The sequence below is a fragment of the Eumetopias jubatus genome, unplaced genomic scaffold, assembly GCF_037043125.1.
Source record: "Eumetopias jubatus isolate StellerSeaLion01/CBP00866 unplaced genomic scaffold, mEumJub1_p1.0 scaffold_1, whole genome shotgun sequence".
In the NCBI taxonomy this organism is placed as follows: Eukaryota; Metazoa; Chordata; class Mammalia; order Carnivora; family Otariidae; genus Eumetopias; species Eumetopias jubatus.
The window spans coordinates 192647146-192668370 of NW_028274807.1; the positions used below are offsets into that span (position 1 = coordinate 192647146).

At 38.3% G+C, this 21225-nt stretch overlaps 1 protein-coding gene across 1 annotated transcript in view; it reads left to right on the forward strand.

Annotated features, from left to right (window-relative positions):
* Positions 1 to 21225, forward strand: part of DNAH12 (dynein axonemal heavy chain 12) — a 235191-nt gene that overhangs the window by 10715 nt on the left and 203251 nt on the right. Inside the window, exons 4-7 of the mRNA XM_028110416.2 lie at positions 8493 to 8682; positions 16645 to 16717; positions 17521 to 17679; positions 17893 to 18088. Coding sequence (XP_027966217.2) covers positions 8493 to 8682; positions 16645 to 16717; positions 17521 to 17679; positions 17893 to 18088 — 618 coding nt within the window. The remainder of the gene's footprint in view (positions 1 to 8492; positions 8683 to 16644; positions 16718 to 17520; positions 17680 to 17892; positions 18089 to 21225) is intronic.

Genomic DNA, 21225 nt, shown 5'->3' on the forward strand with positions numbered 1-21225 from the left:
ACGTTCAACATCATTAGTCCTTAGGGGAATGCAAATTAAAACCATGATGAGTTATCACTACATACCCACTAGAATGGCTCAAGTAAAGAACAGTGTGATTCTAGCTGACCATTCATTTCCTTTTTATTCCCTTGTATTTATTCTTCTGGTTTTCTTCACGGCTTTGTCTTCCCTGCCTGTGGACCACTGTTCTCTTTCCTTGAATCCCCTGGGATGATTCTCTCCTTTTCTGATTTCAGCTACCTTCTGTATATTGATGACTCTCAGATATTTTTATGCAAAAATACCTCAAGTTCAACATGTCAAAAAAAACCCCTCATCATCAGCTTCCTCCATCAGACTTCTCTTCTTTCGTATTTTTGATTCTAGTTCCTGTTATCACTATCTATAGAGACACTCATGCTTAAAACATCTGAGTCTTAACTTCTCCTTCCCCCTCACCAACTACCCACCTGTCATACAATTAATCCCCAAGTACTGTGATTATTTCTCCTATTAGTCCTCTTCTTCTCTTAGCCTTAGATCAGGACTTCATCTCTTGCTTTGCTTGACTACAGTAGACATCAGTGGCTTCCCATACCCATTAAAGCTTAATGTGGCATGGAAAGCTTTCTGTAGTATGACCCCTGCCTATTCCCCAGCCTCTCCTCTCCCTATGCACTGTCATGCTTACGCTTTACCCACATGAACTTGCTTCTTAATCCTTGAGGAAATATGACATTTCTCACTTCACTGCTTTTGTCTGGCATGTCCCTTCATCATCCATTCTTCTTTTCATCTGGCTGTCTCTAATTCAGCTCAGTCATCACCCCCAGGAAGCCTTACCCTCTCCCTATGGGTTTGGATAAATGACTTTTTCTTTGCTCCAATTATACCCTATTTATTTTTTGTTAATTTACTTAGCACATTGCATTAGGTATTCTCTTGATCTTTTCATGGATTTAAGTGATATATTCCTAGGCTTGAGGCCAGGAATTGCTTCTTAACCATCTTTGTATCTTTAACATCTTTGGTATTGAACACTAGTAGTGGATACTCAATAAATGCTTAATGAATGAATAAATATAAACACTTCAGCTCAGTAAAATATAACAGATATTGTGATGGAAGTATGAAAAAATATAGTGGGGGCATAAAGTAGGAAGTTTTCCAAAGATGATATCTTTTTGCTAAAGGAAGAACATATACTTTAATTCTAAGGGTCAAATATGTACATATATATATATAGACACACACACACACATATATATAATATATATTTTATTGGGCTATAATTGACATGTAACATATTTTTATTTTAGGGGATGAAAGGGTTAAAACACAATAAGTTAAGGATACATAATTAGAATAATGAATTTTAGGCTTCCTGTCACTATAAAATCATATAATTTATTCATGCCTAGTTTTTTATGTAATATTTTAGAGTTTGACCCTGACCTACTTTATAAAACTGCTGTAGATTTGGGGGAATTGAGAAAATATCTTCCTTGCCTACCTATAATCAAAGCATTTATTAATGAAAAAATTAATAAATGTTTACTATGTACCTGATCCTGTGTTAGATGCTGAAGATTGATAAACAAGATGGACATAGTTTTTGATCTTATGGAGCTTATATACTAATGGGGAAGACATAGTAATCAAGTAAAACAAACAAAATAATGGTGACAAGTACTATGAAAGAAATACAATGTGGGCGCCTGGGTGGCTCAGTTGGTTAAGCGACTGCCTTCGGCTCAGGTCATGATCCTGGAGTCCCGGGATCGAGTCCCGCATCGGGCTCCCTGCTCAGCAGGGAGTCTGCTTCTCCCTCTGACCCTCTTCCCTCTCGTGCTCTCTATCTCTCATTCTCTCTCAAATAAATAAATAAAATCTTTAAAAAAAAAAAGAAATACAATGTAATAGGACAGAGAGTGACTGGTCAGGGAGTGGAGCCATATAAAGCAGGTGGTCAGAGAAGGTGTCCCTGAGGCAGTGACATTTTGGAGACCTGAATGGTAGAAAAGAGCCGCCATAGGAAGACCTGGGCATGAGAATTTCCCAGTAGGAGAAACAGTTAAGTTTAAAGTCCCTGAAGGAGTACAGATCCTTTACTTCTTTGGTTAGGTTTATTCCTAGGTATCTTATGGTTTTTGTTGCGATTGTAAATGGGATAGATTCCTTGATTTCTCTTTCTTCTGCCTCATTGTTATGTGCATAGACATGCAACTGACTTCTGTGTATTGATTTTATATCCTGTGAAACAAAACAGATGAACATAGGGGAAGGGAAGGAAAAATAAAATAAGATGAAAACAGAGAGGGAGTCAAACCATAAGAGACTTTAAAAAATATTTTATTTATTTATTTGACAGACAGACAGACAGAGAGAGAGAGCACAACCCGGGGGGGTGGGCAGCAGGCAGAGGGAGAGGGAGAAGCAGTCTCCCCGCTGAGCAGGTAGCCCGACTCAGGTCTTGATCGCAGAACCCTGGGATCATGACCTGAGCCAAAGGCAGATGCTTAACCGACTGAGGCAACCAGGCCCCCCATAAGAGACTTTTAACTATAGGAAACAAACTGAGGGCTGCTGGAGGGAAGGTAGGGGGAAGATGGGAAAATTGGGTGATGGGCATTAAGGAGGGCACTTGATATAATTAGCACTGGGTTTTGTATGCAACTGATGAATCACTAAATTCTACCCCTGAAACTAATAATACAGTATATGTTAACTTGTTAAATTGAATTTAAATAAAAAATTAAAAAAAAAAGTCCTGAAGGAGAAGATAATTTGGTATGTGCCAGGAACTGAAAGGCCAGCTTGACTAGAGCATACTGAATGAGCTCATGAGAGTACATAAAGTGAACTCGAAGAGAGAGTCAGGGGCCAGATTATGTAGGCCATGGTAAGGAGTTCATTTTACCCAAATTGCAATGGGAAGTCATTGAAGGATTCTACTCATGGGAATATTATAATTTGATTTATATTTTATTGATAAAAAGCCACTTTGACAGTGATGTGAGGGAAAAAAAAACAACTTTGATACTTTAAAAAATGGATTATGGCCAGGGCAAGAGTAAAAAGCAGGAAGAATCAGCTAGTTGTAGAAGACAACAATCTTGAATGAGAAATGATTATAGTTTAGAATGATAGTAAAAGAGCTAGAAAAAGTTGATCGATTCAGGATATATTTTGGATGAGGACATGATAGGACTTATTGATAGATTGGATATGAAAGGTAAGTGAAAGAGGAACCAAAGATGACTTTTAGGGTGTTGGCCTGACTTTATAAGGTTAATTGGTGCCATTTATTGAGATAGCTAAGACTAAGGAAGGAATGGCTTAGAGGCTTGGGAGATCAAAAGGTCTCCTATGGCTATACTGAGATTTCAGAAATACCTCAGTTCTAGAGATATGGATTTAGGACCCATCAACACATATAGATGATACTAACAGTCATGTGTCTCTAGGTGAAATCACCTAGGTAGAGAGGGAGAAAGTGAGCAGAGGAAAGCAGGTTCATTACTAGAAAGAGGTCAGTCCACTGATATATAATGAGGGATTGGGAACCATCACAAGACTTTTAAGATCAAGCAGCACAAAAATGGAGCAGACAGAATTTTGGAGTGAGCAACTAATTGAAAAAAAATTGAAGAAAAAAATTGAAGAAACAAAGGAAAAAATGTACAAATACACCATTCATTTAAACATCTTTTAGGGTGCCACTTCACCTGCTTGTGCTGTCTCATGCATGCTCACTCTCTCTCTGTCAAATAAATGCATAAACAAACAAATAAATCTTAAAAAAACATAGAAACCATCTTGTTATTTTGAAATAATTTCAGATTTATAGAAAAGTGGTAAAGAGTTTATAAAAAATTCTTCTATATGCTTTACCTGTTCCTATAATGTTAACATTCTTACCTGAAACAATGATTATTATGGTGGTTACCAAATAATATTTCAATCATTCCTTGTATATTTTTTAGTTGGAATTTTATAGTAAGGAAGAACTTCATCCTTTCTCTCATCATTCACTCATACCAGTATGGGCTATGGAGTCTTACTGTAGCCATTGAGTTATAATGTGTTGTTATTATTATTGTTTATCGTGACATTCAGTTGTCCCAGATTTGGCCAGTGGGAGTTCTTCAAGTTAACTCTCTTTTTTTTAAAGATTTTATTTATTTATTTATCTGACAGAGAGAGAACCAGCGAGAGAGGGAACATGAGCAGGGGGAGTGGGAGAGGGAGAAGCAGGCTTCCCGCTGAGCAGAGAGCCCGATGTGAGGCTCCATCCCAGGACCTTGGGATCATGATCTGAGCCGAAGGCAGACGCCCAACGACTAAGCCATCCAGGCGCTCCTGGATTTTATTTATTTGAGAGAGAGAGAGCCCAAGAATGGTGGGGTGGGGCGGAAGCAGACTCCTCACTGAGCAGGGAGCCTGACACAGTACTCAATCCCAGGACCCTAGGATCATGACCTGAGCCTAAGGCAGATGCTTAAGTGACTGAGCCACCGAGGTGCCCCAAACCCACTCCCTTTAAATAACCAGTCTCATTAATTTCTGGTTTATCCTTCCTATGTTTAATTTTTCATAAAGGAAGAGATTCTTTTTCATATTTCCCCTTTTATCTTATACAAAATGCATCATAATTTAAATATTCTTTTGCATTTTGTTTAACAACATACCAAGAAGTTACTCTATATCAGTTTATAGAGATCTTCTTCATTCTTTTTTCTTTTCTAGCTTTCTTGAGATAGAATTGACATATGACATTGTGTAAGTTTAAGATGCACAATGTGTTGATTTGATTTCCTCATTCTTTTTCACTGCTGCACAGAACATCAGTGTGTGGATGTATAATAATTTATTTGGTCACTCTCAAATGTTTCCAATATTTTGCTGCCATGAATAACCTTGTATGTGTGTTTTTGTATTGTTGGAGGTATATTCTCAATTTCTAGAAGTTGGACTGCTGGGTCAATATGTAGTTTTGGTAGATATTGCAAAATTTCTCTGCAAAAGGATTGTGCCAATTCACATTCCTAGCTGCAATTTGTGAGAGTACTTCTTCCCCATAGTCTCACCACAGAATGTGGGGGTCATACTTTTTACTTTTTATCAGTCTGATAGGTGACAAATGGTATCTCAGTGTAGTTTAAGTATGCTTTTTAAAATTATGATAGGATTAAATATTTTTCAGAGTTAAGGACCATTTTTATAATATTTTTATTGTAAAATGTTGGTTCATATTTTCTCCCCATTTTTCTATCGGGTTTTGTTATTATTTTCCCTGAAATTAAAATCTAGTAAAATACAACATAAAATTTACCGTTTTAACCATTTTTTAAATTTATTTTAAAAAAATATTTTATTTATTTATTTGAGAGAGAGAGAGCGTGCACGAGTGGGGGGGCGGAGGGGCAGAGGGAGAGGGAGAGAGAATCTAAAGCAGACTCCCTGCTGAGCATGGAGTCCGACACGGGGCTTGATCCCATGACCCTGAGATCATGACCTGAGCTGAAACAAAGAGTTGGATGCTCAACGGACTGAGCCACCCAGGCGCCCGCATCTTAACCATTTCTAAGTGTACAATTCAGTGGTGTTTCTTCACATAGTTGTGTAACCAATCTCTAGAACTTTCCATCTTGCAAAACTGAAACTGAATACTCACTAAACAACTCCCCATTTCTCTTTTCCCTAAGTCCCTGGCAACTACCATTCTATTGTCTGTTTCTATGAATTGGATTACTCTAGATACCTCATATAAGTGGAATTATATATTTGTTCTTTGTCATTGGCTTATTTCATTCAGCATAATGTCTTCAAATTTCATCTACCCCTTACATTTTTAAGCATTCTTTATACTTTGAGATATATGTTGCAAATCTTTTGTCCCAGATTGTCAGTTCTCTTTTGATCATTTTTATTGTGATTTTTTTTGCCATGTAAACATTTTAATTTTTATGTAGTCAGAATTTGTCAGCCGTTTTTTGTTTTGTTTTGTTTTGTTTTGTATCTGGAACTTGAATCATAGCTAGAAAGTTTTCCTCTACCCTCAATTATAGCAGAATTTATCCATTTTTTTGTCCTTGTGTAGTTTTATTGTTTAATTTAAATTCTTGATGTATTTGGAATTTACTCTTGTCTATGGTGGAAGGTATGGATTAAATTTCTCTGTTTCCAAATGGCTAGCCAGTTGTCCCAGAGCTATTTTTTTTTAAAATATTCATCTTTGAGATACCACATTTATCATATGCCAAATTTTTCTACATACTGGGCCTATTTCTGGACTTTCTTTTTTTTTCCTGCTAGTTCATCTATCCAAGCTCCTGTACCACACTGTTTTAATTAGAGAGATCTTATAGTATGTTTTAATGTTTCCTAGGGCTAGTCCTCCCTTGTAGATACTCTTTCTCAGGAATTTCTTGGCTATTCTCACATGTTTATTTTTCCACATGAACTTTAGGCTCAACAAGTCTAGTTCTATAAAAATGTATGTGGATATTTTTATTGGGATTACATTAAATTAATTTTGAGACAAACTTAAATTTTCATGTTAAAATATCTTTACCAAGATTAAGTATTGTCTTTCTACTTGTATTTGTCTATTTTTGTCAGATTACTTATTGTTACAGGAGAATTTATAAAATTATGCTGCTATTGTACCAGAATATAATCTCCAAGAGACCAAGGGCTTTGTCTTTGTTTACTGGAACAATGAATATTTGTTGAATGAAGAAATAAGTTAAACAAAGGATCTTTGTTTTGCCTTGAGAAAATGAAAAGTATACAAAGAACATTAATTTGGCAAGAACTCATCAAAAATAAAGAAAAATATAAAGTGTTCTCTTTGAAAAGACAGAGCAAAATGTTTTCCTGCCCAGACACCTGACCTCCAGTGAATTTATAGTTCATACATGAGGGCTCCAGAAGAGCATGATTTATTCTTCCAGGTATTAAAAGTTGAGGGATTGCCTTCTGTATCTAGTTCATTCATGCTTCATCTACAAAGCCCCTTTTATGAAGTATATGACATTTCACCTACTAGAAATTCATTTTGGCTGCTACCACATACGGGTCCAGTGGGAAGAACCTCTAGACTTGTCACTCTGCCTTCACTTCCCTGGCAGAGCTCCCTCCTCCAGCCCTGACTGCTTTCATCCAGGACACAGAGCCGTTGTGATTGCAGGTTAGCCATGTAACAGTGACATGAAATTCAGGGACACCTTCTGTATATTGTTGATGTGCTTCAGAAGTAGAGGTCTATATTGCTTAGAGCCCTTTGCCCAACATAAAGGTTCTAAATAATCCCTTTCTCCTCTTCCCAGTTCCTGTTACTCTTTAGGTTTCCCTATTTGAATCCTTTGAGGCTATGAACTTCTGTTTGGTCCACCACTCCAGGCCCTCCATTCCCTTCAGTCCCCCTTTTTACTCTCCAGAAATCCAGGGTCCTTTCCTGCTTGAGGTTCTGGTATGCCTAAATCAACTTGTTTTTGTGATTATCTCACACTATCCTGGAGGTGACCAATTGGTTCTTACTCTACTCAGATGCCCCCTCCAGATTAAATTCTAATCGGTTCTGTTTCTGCCCCACCCCTTGGGTATGCTGTATTGGAGCCCCTCTCTGTTTCTTCTGGTTTCATGTAGCTGCTAGCTTTCTGTTCGTATCCACACCCTATAGCCTTTTCTCCTCTTTCTTTTTTCTTGATCATTATTCTGTTCTCCTTTTAAACCACACACATATTGCCCACAAGAAAGTCATATTTTTTCCCTAGTTGAGACATTATTTGTTTTTTGTTTTACAATACTGTATTCCTATTCAGAGTCCCAACAAGCTTGCATGTTAAATTCATAGTACACTCTTAAATATGAGAGACAACCTAATTTATTTCTATTGTCTATTTAAGATACTGATGGGTCTGCATTTCTATGTTATTTTAATACTGAAAACCTTAGGCTCCAACCCTGGTTTGAGTGAAGAGATTATTACAAGATTAGTTTTCTCAAGTGTAAAATGCAGATTTGGTTGGGAAAAAACCACCATGGTAATATTTTAAATTAATCAGCTTGATTAAATATTCTAAAATACTTAATAATATTCAGCCATAATTTATTGCTGTTATTTCCTGTCATTCTTGGTTGTTTTATCAATTGTGTACCTTTGTGCTAGAGTTCATAGTTGCCAGTTTCTGACTGTTTAATGGATTAATGTTACATATTTCAATGTTTGAGTGGATAATACATGGGCACACCCAGCTTCCCTAGCCCACTCTTTGGTCCCAATTTCCAATTCTTATTCATTCAATAAATATAAACTGAGCACTTAAAAAATGGTTTCTTTGTAGGTCATACTTTTGGGTAAAATGTTTTTATTTTGAAAACATGTTATTTTTCAGAATACTTCTATTCTGAAAAAAATGTTGTCTTGAATAGACAGAGCTCAGGAGTTACACTGAAATACTACACCATTTAGAACACTTTATTTTTTCTTATTATATTCTCAGTTCAACTATATTTATATGAAGCAGTGTGTAGAAAGCAGTCCTATAGTCCCTATTCAGCAGGAATGGCTGGATCACATGTTAATGCTGATACCTGAGTCTTTAAAAGAAGGGAAAGAAAGAGAAGAACTCATGAAAAGTCTCATAAATGAGGTGTCAAGTGACTTTGAAAAAAGCATGAAGAGGTATCTGGGTAAGTAGCATTTAACACATGCCAAGCTTCTTTGACTTCTGTTCTCCACCCCTCCAATCACAAGTAGAAATATGAATAATGAACATCTATGTATTTAGCTATATGTATTTCTTAGATATTATTTTAATTTAAAGTTTTTATTTTGAGGGGTACCTCGTTGGCTCAGTCGGTAGAGCATATGATTGTTGAGCCTGGGGTTGTAGGTTTGAGCCCCACATAGGCCCTTTACCTACACCCCTTGGGTGTAGAGATTACTTTAAAAAAATGAAATCTACTTTATTTTTTTCAATTTAATTTAATTTAAATTTTTATTAACATATAATGTATTATTTGTTTCAGGGGTACAGGTCTGTGATTCAACAGTCTTACACAATTCACAGCACTCACCATAGCACATACGGTCCCCAGTGTCCACCACCCAGCCACCCCATCCCTCCCACCCACCTCCACTCGAGCAACCCTTTGTTTCCCGAGATTAAGAGTCTCATATGGTTTGTCTCCCTCTCTGGTTTCATCTTGTTTCATTTTTCCCTCCCTTCCCCTATGATCCTCTGTCTTTTTTCTCAAATTCCTCATATCAGTGAGATCATATGATACTTGCCTTTCTCTGACTGACTTATTTCGCTTAGCATAATACCATCCACATCGTTGCAAATGGCAAGATTTCATTTCTTTGATGGCTGCATAATATTCCATTGTGTGTGTGTGTGTGTGTGTGTCTGTGTGTGTGTGTGTGTGTGTACACCATATCTTCTTTATCCATTCATCTGTTGTTGGACATCTAGGCTCTTTCTATAGTTTGGCTATTGTGGACATTGCTGCTATAAACATTGGGGTGCACGTGCCCCTTCAGATCACTACATTTGTATTTTTTTTTTAAGATTTTATTTATTTATTCATGAGAGACAGAGAGAGAGAGAGAGAGGCAGAGGGAGAAGCAGGCTCCCAAGGAGCAGGGAGCCCGATGCGGGACTCGATCCCAGGATCCTGGGATCATGACCTGAGCCGAAGGCAGACGCTTAACCATCTGAGCCACCCAGGCGCCCCTACATTTGTATCTTTGGGGTAAATACCCAGTAGTACAATTGCTGGGTCGTAGGGTAGCTCTCTTTTCAACTTTTTGAGGAACCTTCATACTGTTTTCCAGAGTGGTTGCATCAGCTTGCATTCCCACCAACAGTATAGGAGGGTTCCGCTTTCTCTGCATCCTCGCCAAATCTGTCATTTCCTGACTTGTTAATTTTAGCCATTCTGACTGGCATGAGGTGGTATCTCATTGAGGTTTTGATTTGGATTTCCCTGATGCCGAGTGATGTTGAGCATTTTTTCATGTGTCTGTTGGCCATTTGCAGAAATGTCTGTTCATGTCTTCTGCCCATTTCTTGATTGGATTCTTTGTTCTTTGGGTATTGAGTTTGATAAGTTCTTTGTAGATTTTGGATACTAGCCCTTTATCTGATATGTCATTTGCAAATATCTTCTCTCATTCTGTTGGTTGTCTTTTGTTTTGTTTTTTTTTTAAGATTTTTTATTTATTCATTTGTCAGAGAGAGAGAGAGAGAGCACAAGCAGAGGGAGAAGCAGGCTCCCTGCTAAGCAAGGAGCCCGATGTGGGACTCGATCCCAGGACCCCGGGATTGTGACCTGAGCTGAAGGCAGATGCTTAACCGACTGAGCCACCCAGGCGTCCCTGTCTTTTGGTTTTGTTGACTGTTTCCTTTGCTGGGCAAAAGCTTTTTATCTTGATGAAATCCCAATAGTTCATTTTTGCCCTTGCTTCCCTTGCCTTTGGGGATATTTCTAGGAAGAAGTTGCTGCGGCTGAGGTCGAAGAGGTTGTTGCCTGTGTTCTCCTCAAGGATTTTGATGGATTCCTGTCTCACATTTAGTTCTTTCAATCATTTTGAGTCTATTTTTGTGTGTGGTGTAAGAAATGGTCCAGTTTCATTCTTCTGCATGTGGCTGTCCAATTTTCCCAACACCATTTCTTCAACAGAAGAGACTGTCTTTTTTCCATTGGACATTCTTTCCTGCTTTGTCAAAGATTAGTTGACCATAGAGTTGAGGGTCCATTTCCAGGCTCTCTATTCTGTTCCATTGATCTGTGTGTCTGTTTTTGTGCCAGTACCATACTGTCTTGATGATTACAGCTTTGTAATAGAGCTTGAAGTCTGGAATTGTGATGCCGCCAGCTTTGCTTTTCGTTTTCAACATTCCTTTGGCTATTCGGGGTCTCTTCTGGTTCCATACAAATTTTAGGATTATTTGTTCCATTTCTTTGAAAAAAGTGGATGGTATTTTGATAGGGATTGGATTAAATGTGTAGATTGCTCTAGGTAGCAAAGACATTTTTACAATATTTGTTCTTCCAATCTAAGAGCATGGGACGTTTTTCCATTTCTTTGTGTCTTCCTCAATTTCTTTCATGAGTATTCTATAGTTTTCTGAGTACAGATCCTTTGCCTCTTTGGTTAAATTTATTCCTAGGTATCTTATGGTTTTGGATGCAACTGTAAATGGGATCGACTCCTTAATTTCTCTTTCTTCTGTCTTGTTGGTGGTGTATAGAAATGCAACTGATTTCTGTGCATTGATTTTATATCCTGCCACTTCACTGAATTCCTGTATGAGTTCTAGCAGTTTTGGGGTGGAGTCTTTTGGGTTTTCCACATAAAGTATCATATCATCTGCAAAAAGTTAGAGCTTCACTTCTTCTTTACTGATTCAGATGCCTTTTATTTCTTTTTGTTGTCTGATTGCTGAGGCTAAGACTTCTAGTACAATGTTGAATAGCAGTGGTGATAGTGGACATCCCTGCCATGTTCCTGACCTTAGGGGAAAAGCTCTCAGTTTTTCCCCATTGAGTATGATATTCATTGTGGGTTTTTCATAGATGGCTTTTATGATATTGAGATATGTACCCTCTATCCCTATACTCTGAAGAGTTTTGATCAAGAAAGGATGCTGTACTTTGTCAAATGCCTTATCTGCATCTATTGAGAGGATCATATGGTTCTTGTTCTTTCTTTTATTAATGTATTTTATCACATTGATTGATCTGCGGATGTCGAACCAAACTTGCAGCCCAGGAATACATCCCAGTTGGTCGTGGTGAATAATCCTTTTAATGTACTGTTGGATCCTACTGGCTGGTATTTTGGTGAGAATTTTTGCATCCATGTTGATCAGGGATATTGGTCTGTAGTTCTCCTTTTTGACGGGGTCTTTGTCTGGTTTTGGGATCAAGGGAATGCTGGCCTCATAAAATGAGTTTGGAAGTTTTCCTTCCATTTCTATTTTTTTGGGACAGTTTCAGAAGAATAGGTATTAATTCTTCTTTAAATGTTTGGTAGAATTCCCCTGGAAGCTATCTGGTCCTGGGCTCTTGTTTGTTGGGAGATTTTTGATTATGGCTTCAATTTCCCTACCGATTATGGGTCTGTTCAGGTTTTCTCTTTCTTCCTGGTTCAGTTTTGGTAGTTTATACATCTCTAGGAATGCATCCATTTCTTCCAGATTTTCTAATTGGTTGGGATATAGTTGCTCATAATATGTTCTAATAATTGTTTGTATTTCTTTGGTTTTGGTTGTGATCTCTCCTCTTCATTCATGGTTTTATTTATTTGGGCTCTTTCTCTTTTCTTTTTGATAAGTCTGGCCAGGGGTTTATCAATCTTATTAATTCTTTCAAAAAACCAGCTCCTAGTTTCATTGATCTGTTCTACTGTTCTTTTGGTTTCTATTTCATTGATTTCTGCTCTGATCTTTATTCTCTTCTCCTGCTGGATTTAGGCTTTATTTGCTGTTCTTTTTCCAGATTCTTTATGTATAAGGTTAGGTTGTGTATTTGAGACCTATCTTGTTTCTTGAGAAAGGCTTGTATTGCTATATACTTCCCTCTTAGGATGGCCTTTGCTGCATCCCAAAGGTTTTGAACAGTTGTGTTTTCATTTTCATTTGTTTCCATGAAGTTTTAAAATCCTTCTTTAATTTCCTGGTTGACCCATTCATTCTTTAGCTGCTCTTTAGTAGTATGCTCTTTAGCCTCCATGTATTTGAGTTCTTTCCAACTTTCCTCTTGTGATTGAGTTCTAGTTTCAAAGTATTGTGGTCTGAAAATATGCAGGGAATGATCCCAATCTTTTGGTACCGGTTGAGACCTGATTTGTGACCCAGGATGTAATCTATTCTGGATTGTGTTCCTTGTGCACTCAAGAAGAATGTGTATTCTGTTGCTTTGGGATGGAATGTTCTGAATATATCTGATATCTGTGAAGTCCATCTGGTCTAGTGTGTCATTTAAGGCCTTTATTTCCTTGTTGATCTTTTGCTTAGATGATCTGTCCATTTCAGTGAGGGGGTGTTAAATTCCCCTACTATTATTGTATTATTGTTGATGTGTTTCTTTGATTTTGTTATTAATTGGCTAATATAATTGGCTACTCCCATGTTAGGGGCATAGATATTTATAATTTTTAGATCCTCTTGTTGGATAGACACCTCAAGTATGATGTGGTGTCCTTCCTCATCTCTTATTATAGTCTTTGGTTTAAAATCTTAATTTGTCTGATATAAGGATTGCTATCCCAGCTTTCTTTTGATGTCCATTTGCATGGTAAATGGTTTTCCACCACCTCACTTTCAATCTGGAGGTGTCTTTGGGTCTCAAATGAGTCTCTTGCAGACAACATATCGATGGGTCTTGTTTTTCTATCCAATCTGATACCCCATGTCTTTTGATTGGGGCATTTAGCCCATTTACATTCAGGGTAACTATTGAAAGATATGAATTTAGTGCCATTGTATTGCCTGTAAGGTGATTGTTACTGTATATCGTCTCTGTTCCTTTGTGGTCTATGTTACTTTTAGGCTCTCTCTTTGCTTAGAGGATCCCTTTCAGTATTTCTTGTAGGGCTGGTTTGGTGTTAACAAATTCTTTTAGTTTTTCTTTGTCCTGGAAGCTTATCTTATCTCTCCTTCTATTTTCAATGACAGCCTAGCTGGATATTCTTGGCTGCATATTTTTCTCGTTTAGTGCTCTGAATATATCATGCCAGTCCTTCCTGGCCTGCCAGGTCTCTGTGGATAGGTCTGCTGCCAGTCTAATGTTTCTCCCATTGTAGGTTACAGACCTCTTGTCCTGAGGTGCTTTCAGGATTTTCTCTTTGTCTCTGAGACTTGTGAGTGTTACTATTAGATGTCAGACTGTTGACCTATTTTTATTGATTTTGAGGGGGGTTCTTTGTGCCTCCTGGATTTTGATGCCTGTTTCCTTCCCCAAATTAGGGAAATTCTCCACTATAATTTGCTCCAGTATATCTTCTGCCCCTCTCTTTCTTCTCTTTCTGGGATCCCAATTTGTTCTAATATTGCTTTGTCTTATGGTATCACTTTTCTCTCAAATTCTCCCCTCATGTTCCAGTAGTTGTTCATCTCTCCTTTTCTCAGCTTCTTTATTCTCCATCATTTGGTGTTCTATATCACTCATTCTCTTTTCTGCCTCATTTATCCTAGGATTTAGAGCCTCCATTCTTGATTGCACCTCATTAATAGCCTTTTTGATTTTGACTTGGTTAGATTTTAGTTCTTTTATTTCTCCAGAAAGGGATTCTCTAGTATCTTCTATGCTTTTTTCAAGCCCAGCTAGTATTTTTATAGTTGTCATTCTGAACTCTAGTTCCGACATCTTACTAATGTCTGTACTGATTAAGTCCCTGGTAGTCGGTACTATGTCTTGTTCTTTTTGAGGTGAGTTTTTCCATCTTGTCATTTTGTTCAGAGAAGAATAGATGAATGAGAGAACAAAATGCTAAAAGGGTAACTACAACCCCAGAAAAATATACACTAAACAAATCAGAAGAGACCTGAAACTGGGAGGAAAAGAAAGGGGGGGAAAAAAAGAATATGATCAGGCTGGTGAATAGAACAGAGTCACACACTAGATTTTGGTTGTATTTTGGTCTGTTAGAAGAAATTGCCTCCCAAAATTTTAAAGAAAGAAAATATATATATATATATACACAAATAAGGGTAAATACGATGAAGGGATGGAATATGACTGTAAAGATGAAAATTAAAAAAGATTTTCAAAAAGGAATTGATAAGTTGGTTGAAAAAAGAACGAAAAAATTAAGAAAAAAAAGCGAATGTGATCAGGCGGGAGATTAGGACAAAGTCATACACTAGATTTAGGGTATATTTTGGTCTGTTAGAAGAAACTGTATCCCAAAATTTTAAAGAACGAAAAACTTATATATATACACAAAAAATAGGTTAAATACAATGAACGGATAGAATATGGGTGTAAAATGAAAATTAAAAAAAGATTTTAAAAAACGAATTGATAAGATGTTGGTTGAAAAAGGAAAGAAGAAAAATTCAATGAAAAAAACAAAAAAAAATAAAATTAACTTTGAAAGACTAAAGAATCATGGGAAAAAAGCCATGAATTCTATGTGCTGTATTCCCCTAGCACTGGAGTTCTGCCCTTCTCATTGATCGATAAACTTCGTCTTGGCTGGCTGTGCTTGCTCATCTTCTGGGGGTGGGGCCTGTTGCCATGGTTCCCAAATGTCTTTGCCGGAGGCAGAATTGCCTCGCCCTTGCCAGGTCTGGGCTAAGTAATCTGATCGGGTTTGCTCTTCAGAGCTTTTGTTCCCTGCAAGCTTTCTGCACAGCTTTGGAGGATGAGAGTGAAGATGGCAGCCTCCCAATCTCCACCGGGAGGAGCCGAGAACTCAGGCCCCCGCTCCTCAGTGCGCCCCCAGAGAAAAGCAGTCAATCACTCTCCTCTCCCTGGTCTCCGGCCACACTCCGTGCTCACCCGGCCTGTGGCCGGGCATTTCTATCTCTGGCACCCGACCCCGTGTGGAATCTCCAAACCCAGCAGTCCCTGCGGTGCGCTCCTGCGCCACTCCTCCTGGGGGAGGAAGGGGAGTCTCCCCGGATCTGCCGCTTGTTGGGTCCCTGTTGGAGGAGCCGTGGCCCGACTGTGCCACAGATCACAGTTTATGGCAACCCCGAGCTGAGAGCCCGCTCCTCAGCTTCGTCTCTGCAGCCGGCTTCCCTGCTCTGCCACCTGGGAGCTCTGCCGCACTCAGGCATGCCCGGTCCCTCTGTGACCCCGAGGGTCCTGAGACCACACTGTCCCAACGAGGGTTCCAACCCCCTGCTTAGCCACTGGGGCGATGTCCCTCAGCGGAGCAGACTTCTAAAAGTTCCGATTTCATGCTCCGCTGCTGGTACCAGGCTGATGGAGGCCCCCTCCCCCTCCATCTATCTTCCTGAATATCGCCTTGGATTCACTTCTGTGCATGTCCTACCTTCCAGAAGGTGGTCACTTTTCTGTTCATAGAATTGCTGCTATTCTTTCCTTCACTCTCCTGTTGAGTTTGTAGGTGTTGAGAATGGTTTGATAACTGTCTAGCTGAATTCCTGGGACCAGTGGAAATTTAGGTCTTCTACTCCTCCTCCATCTTGCTCCTCTCAAAATCTACTTTAAAAAAAGTTTTTATTTTGAGCTTATTATCCAGTCAAAATCTTGTAATTCAAGGGGACTTTGTGTAATTTTTATGTGCTTATTAGCTAATAGCTTTTTGATTTTTCTCTTTGTCTTTATGCCTGTAGTTATACTGTTTACAGAATTATAAAAAATATTACTGTATTTAGGGAGGTTTATTAGGGATTTAACATTTGCAGTTTTTATTGGAATAAGTTTTTAAGTGGCCTTTGAGTAGATAGAATGCAAAAAAACTAAAAACTTAAAGCTTTCCCATATCTGAATTCACACCCAAAGTAACACCAAATAGTACCAAGAACTTGCTTTTTTTCAAATAAAGGAATTTTTTTCTTCTCACTTTAATGCTCAATAAACTATGTTTTCCAATATCAAAAGTTAGAAACTTTTGTTTGAGTAGGATTTGCAAGGGTTTTCAAGAAATATTAATGCATATATATGTTTTAGTGAGGAGTGTTCTCGTGAAACCTCCAGTTAAATGGCTTGAAGATGAAGGAGGCCCTTTACCTACATCCCCTGAGTGAGTAAATTATTATTTAAAGATTGATTTATTTCTTTGAGAGAGAGAGGGCATGAGCAGGGGGAGTGGCAGAGGGAGAGAGAGAGAGAGAATCCCAAGTAGACTCCCTGCCCAGCACAAGGCCCAATGCAGGGCTGTTCCCACAATCCCGAGATCATGACCCCAGTCTAAATCAAGAGTCGGAGGCTCAAACAACTGAGACATCCAGGTGCCCCAGTAAGTTATTTTGAAAACAGAATTGCATCTAGGTTTTGATAACAGATTAAAAATAAGCTGATCTTACATTTAAGTCTAGAATTGTGAAGCTCAAAGGTACTTTGAATACATCTAAAAAATAGCACTACTGGCTTTTTTTTTCCCCTGAAGGTGTCCTTGCTCTGAACTTGTCTATTTGCTGCTTACACAATTAGGGGAACCCTTACGGATGTATAGGTCAATGTGGCCTTAAGTAAGCTTTGGTGTATGCCAGACAGATTTCTTCATCCTTTCTCCCCAGTTCCAAGGACTGAGTTCCTTTATCTCTACCCATGGTAACTGACCCAGAGCACAGTGGAAGTTAGCAGGGCACTCCCACCTGGCCCGTCAGTCTGCCTTACCCACAAGTGGTCTCTGTCCTCTCTGAAGATAATGCACTTTCAAGATCTTGAGGCATTTTTATTACATGCATGTCTCCTAAATCTTCCATTGCTGACCATATTTTCCTCTTCTCTTGCTTTATGCTAATTCCATGTCATAACTATTATTTCCTAAAATTTAGAGTATATTGTTTGAATCCTGTTTGATATGGTGTTTTGCTTTTCCAGAGGACTGGATTATTCTAATCCTTGGCATTCTAGCTATGTGCAGACCAGAAATCAAATATCAGCTAATTTGCACATTGTTCATCCAACTATGAAAATATTGCTGGATCTTGGTTATACGATGTTTTCCAATTCCGTTTTGCTAGATTTAACAGGGATTAGGTAAAATCTCATATTTATTCTAACATTTAAGATTTGAATGTTGCTTGCTTGAGTCTTTATATTTTGACTGCATACATTTTAAAAATTGATAAGTCTTGAGAACTTTTCTTTAGATTAAAAAAATTTAAATTTATCTTATTTTTAAAAAGAATTGTGTATTAAGACCAGTATTTATCATTTGCTTTAAATCATTTTTATTTTTCTTATAAATAGAGCTAAAGGGCCAATTGATTGTGAATCACTGAGAAATGATCTATCAATACAAGCTAAAAAGGCAGAAGAGAAGATAATGAACACATGGTATCCAAAGGTTATAAATCTTTTTACCAAGAAGGAAACTCTAGAAGCTATCAAACCTGAAAAATTGGATGCATTTTATAACTGTGTTTCCACACTTATGTCAAATCAGGTAAATATGTTCTATATATCTTAAATAATAATGTTAATAAGAGTAGTTCTTATTTTACTTTATTATTTTTTAAGTTTTTATTTAAATTCCAGTTAACATACAGTGTAATATTAGTTTCAGGTGAACAATACAGTGATTCAACACTTCCGTACATCACCCGGTGCTTATCAGGACTAGTGCACTCCTTGATCCCCATCGCCTGTTTAACCCATTCCTCCACCCCCCTCCTTCTGGTTACCATCAGTTCTCTATAGTTAAGAGTCTGTTTCTTGGTTTGCCTCTTTTTTCCCTTTTGCTCATTTGTTTTGTTTCTTAAATTCCACATATGAGTGAAATTGTATGGAATCTGGTATCTGTGTTTCTCTGACTGACTTATTTCACTTAGCATTATACTCTCTGGCTCCATCCAGGTCATAGCAAATGGCAAGATTTCATTCTTTTTTATGGCTGAGTAATATTCATCTCTGTGTGTGTGTGTGTATATATATATATACATATATGTATATATATACACACACCACATCGTCTTTATCCTTTTATCTATCTATGAACATTTGGGCTGCTTCCATAATTTGACTATTGTAGACAATGCTGGTATAAACATCAGGGTGCATGTATCCCTTTAAATTAGTATTTTTGTATTCTTTGGGTAAATGCCTAGTAGTGCAATTGCTGGATTGTAGGGTAGTTCTATTTTTAACTTTTTGAGGAACCTCCATACTGTTTTCCACAGTGGCTGCACCAGTTTGCATTCCCCACAGTGCAAGATGGTTCCCCTTTCTCCACATCTTCCCCAACAGCTGTTGTTTCTTATGTTGTTGATTTTAGCCATTCTGACAGGTGTGAGGTGATATCTCATTGTAGTTTTGATTTGTGTTTCCCTGATGATCAGTGATGGTGAGCATATTTTCATGTGTCTGTTAGTCATCTGTATGTCTTCTTTGGAGAAAAGTCTATGTCTTCTGCCCATTTCTTAATTGGATTATTCATTTTTGGGGTGTTGAGTTTAAAACTGATGTTTTAGTTTATTTATTTATTTATTTATTTATTTATTTATTTTTAAAGATGTTACTTATTTATTTGACAGAGAAACACACAGCGAGAGAGGGAACACAGGCAAGGGGAGTGAGAGAGGGAGAAGCAGGCTTCCTGCGGAACAAGGAGCCGGATGTGGGACTCGACCCCAGGACCCTGGGACCATGACCTGAGCCGAAGGCAGATGCTTAGTGACTGAGCCACCCAGGCGCCCCTTAGTTTATTATTTTAAATAAAATTCTATTTAGACATAGTGCTAGGTAATTATTTTGAAATAAAAATATTTTTACAATAATTTTGTTTAAATTAGTTTAGCATAAAAATACTTTTCTGAGGCAATATCTGAAGCAATCTAAAATGAAAAGAAAGTCTAGAAGTATGTGTCAATATTATGAGTGATTACTGGGCTCATGCTTAAAGGCTATCAACTAATTATCCATAGCTTTATTGGAGAATATTAACTAAGGACTATCCTAGTAAATATCTTTTTGAACATATGAAATCCCAAGTGGGTTTGTTCTCATTTTTTTCTCAAAAAATCTTGGTTTGAAATGGAATTGATCATCTTTAAAGAAAATATTAATTTATATTTTGTATTTATGGGCTCCTCAAATTTTTGCTATTGTAGAAATACAATTCTATAAAAATGGTTTTGAATAAAAACTTTCCCTTTTGGAAAATATCTCCAAAGATTCCATAAATTTTTCTTTTTCTTTTTTTTATGACAGAAGAATTTGTTTTTATTTCTTTCCACAGTGAAAACAGCTTTCCCCAATTATATAGGTAAAACCTACTTATTGTTAAAAAATGAAAAATGGGTACTTATTTACTCAAATATATTAGTAATTGTTAAAATTTTAGAAGATATGAAAGGCACTCAGGGAACAGAGAATTATTTCCAATTCCTTTTAATATCAGTCTCTCATAGTTGATCCATGAGCTTAGCCTCTTGTTTGTCTAATGCAGCATATTCAGCTTCTATTTCTTCAGCTTCGGGATCTCGTGAGAATACCATTTGTGATTCCAGATTGAGAGCCAAATCTTAGGTGTTGTTGCTTTTCAGCACAATCACAAGGAGTGTCTTTATTTTCATTCTCAGCAAACAAGTCTCCTCCATGTTTTACCAAAACCTGGACACAGGGTTTCACCCCTGAGGCAGCAGCATAGTGCAGGGGTGTTTTGTTGTTGTTGTTGTCGTCAACGGCATCAATAGCTGCTCTCTCATATTCTCCTAGGTCAAGTTTTGCTGCTTTCCATATTAAGATCATCTGCAGACAATCTGCTCTTCTGAAATCATCTGCGGGCCGTGCTAAGCGAGGATGAAGGGCTCCTTCAGATATCATAATTTGAGGTCCCATACCTAACAAATGCATAGATGTTTCATGGTGCACATTCCATTTATTTGGATTTCCATCTCTACCAAAAAGAAAAGTCCCTAGTATTCTGTTCATCCCATGTCTAGCAGCACAGTGTAATGGAGTATTGTGCTGGTAGGGCTCCCCGTAAGATGTATTTGGATCAAGGGATTCTTTCAGCTGAGGGTTGTTTTCATAAATTTGGCAGGCCAGGTTTTTAATCACCATTGATGAGTGCTTTACGGAATTTGGTAGTTGTATTTCCCATGTTTTCTTTTGGTCTTTTTTTCTGATAGGCAGTGGCACTTTTTTCCTTCCCACTTCAGCCACTTCCTGAAAGTTTCTGCAACATGTTTCGCATTGGTTACTTCCTGGGCTGAGGGTAAGGGTCAGATGGACCCCGCAGCTCTGTAGTTCTGCCACCGCCGTGGCAGCCTCTGCCTCTCGCGCGGAGCAGGTGACTTCAGGTACCAACACAGGCGGGCGTCCCCTCCTCGCCGGCCCGAGGGCGCCCTCCAGGTGGAGGCTGCTGGGGCTGAGGGAGCGCACTAGAGGCCCGCGAGGATCGCTGCGTGAGACGGAAGCACCCGCGCCGAGGCTAAGACTGGGCGGGTGCCCACCATCTCTCTCTGGCCAACGCGCCGCCTCATTCAAGGGAGGGGAAGAGGGGGGCGGTGGCTTTTGCCTCCGCCTCGCGGTCAAGTCCCGCTCATGCTCAAGCCTTGCGCGCGCACAAGCAGCCCCCAT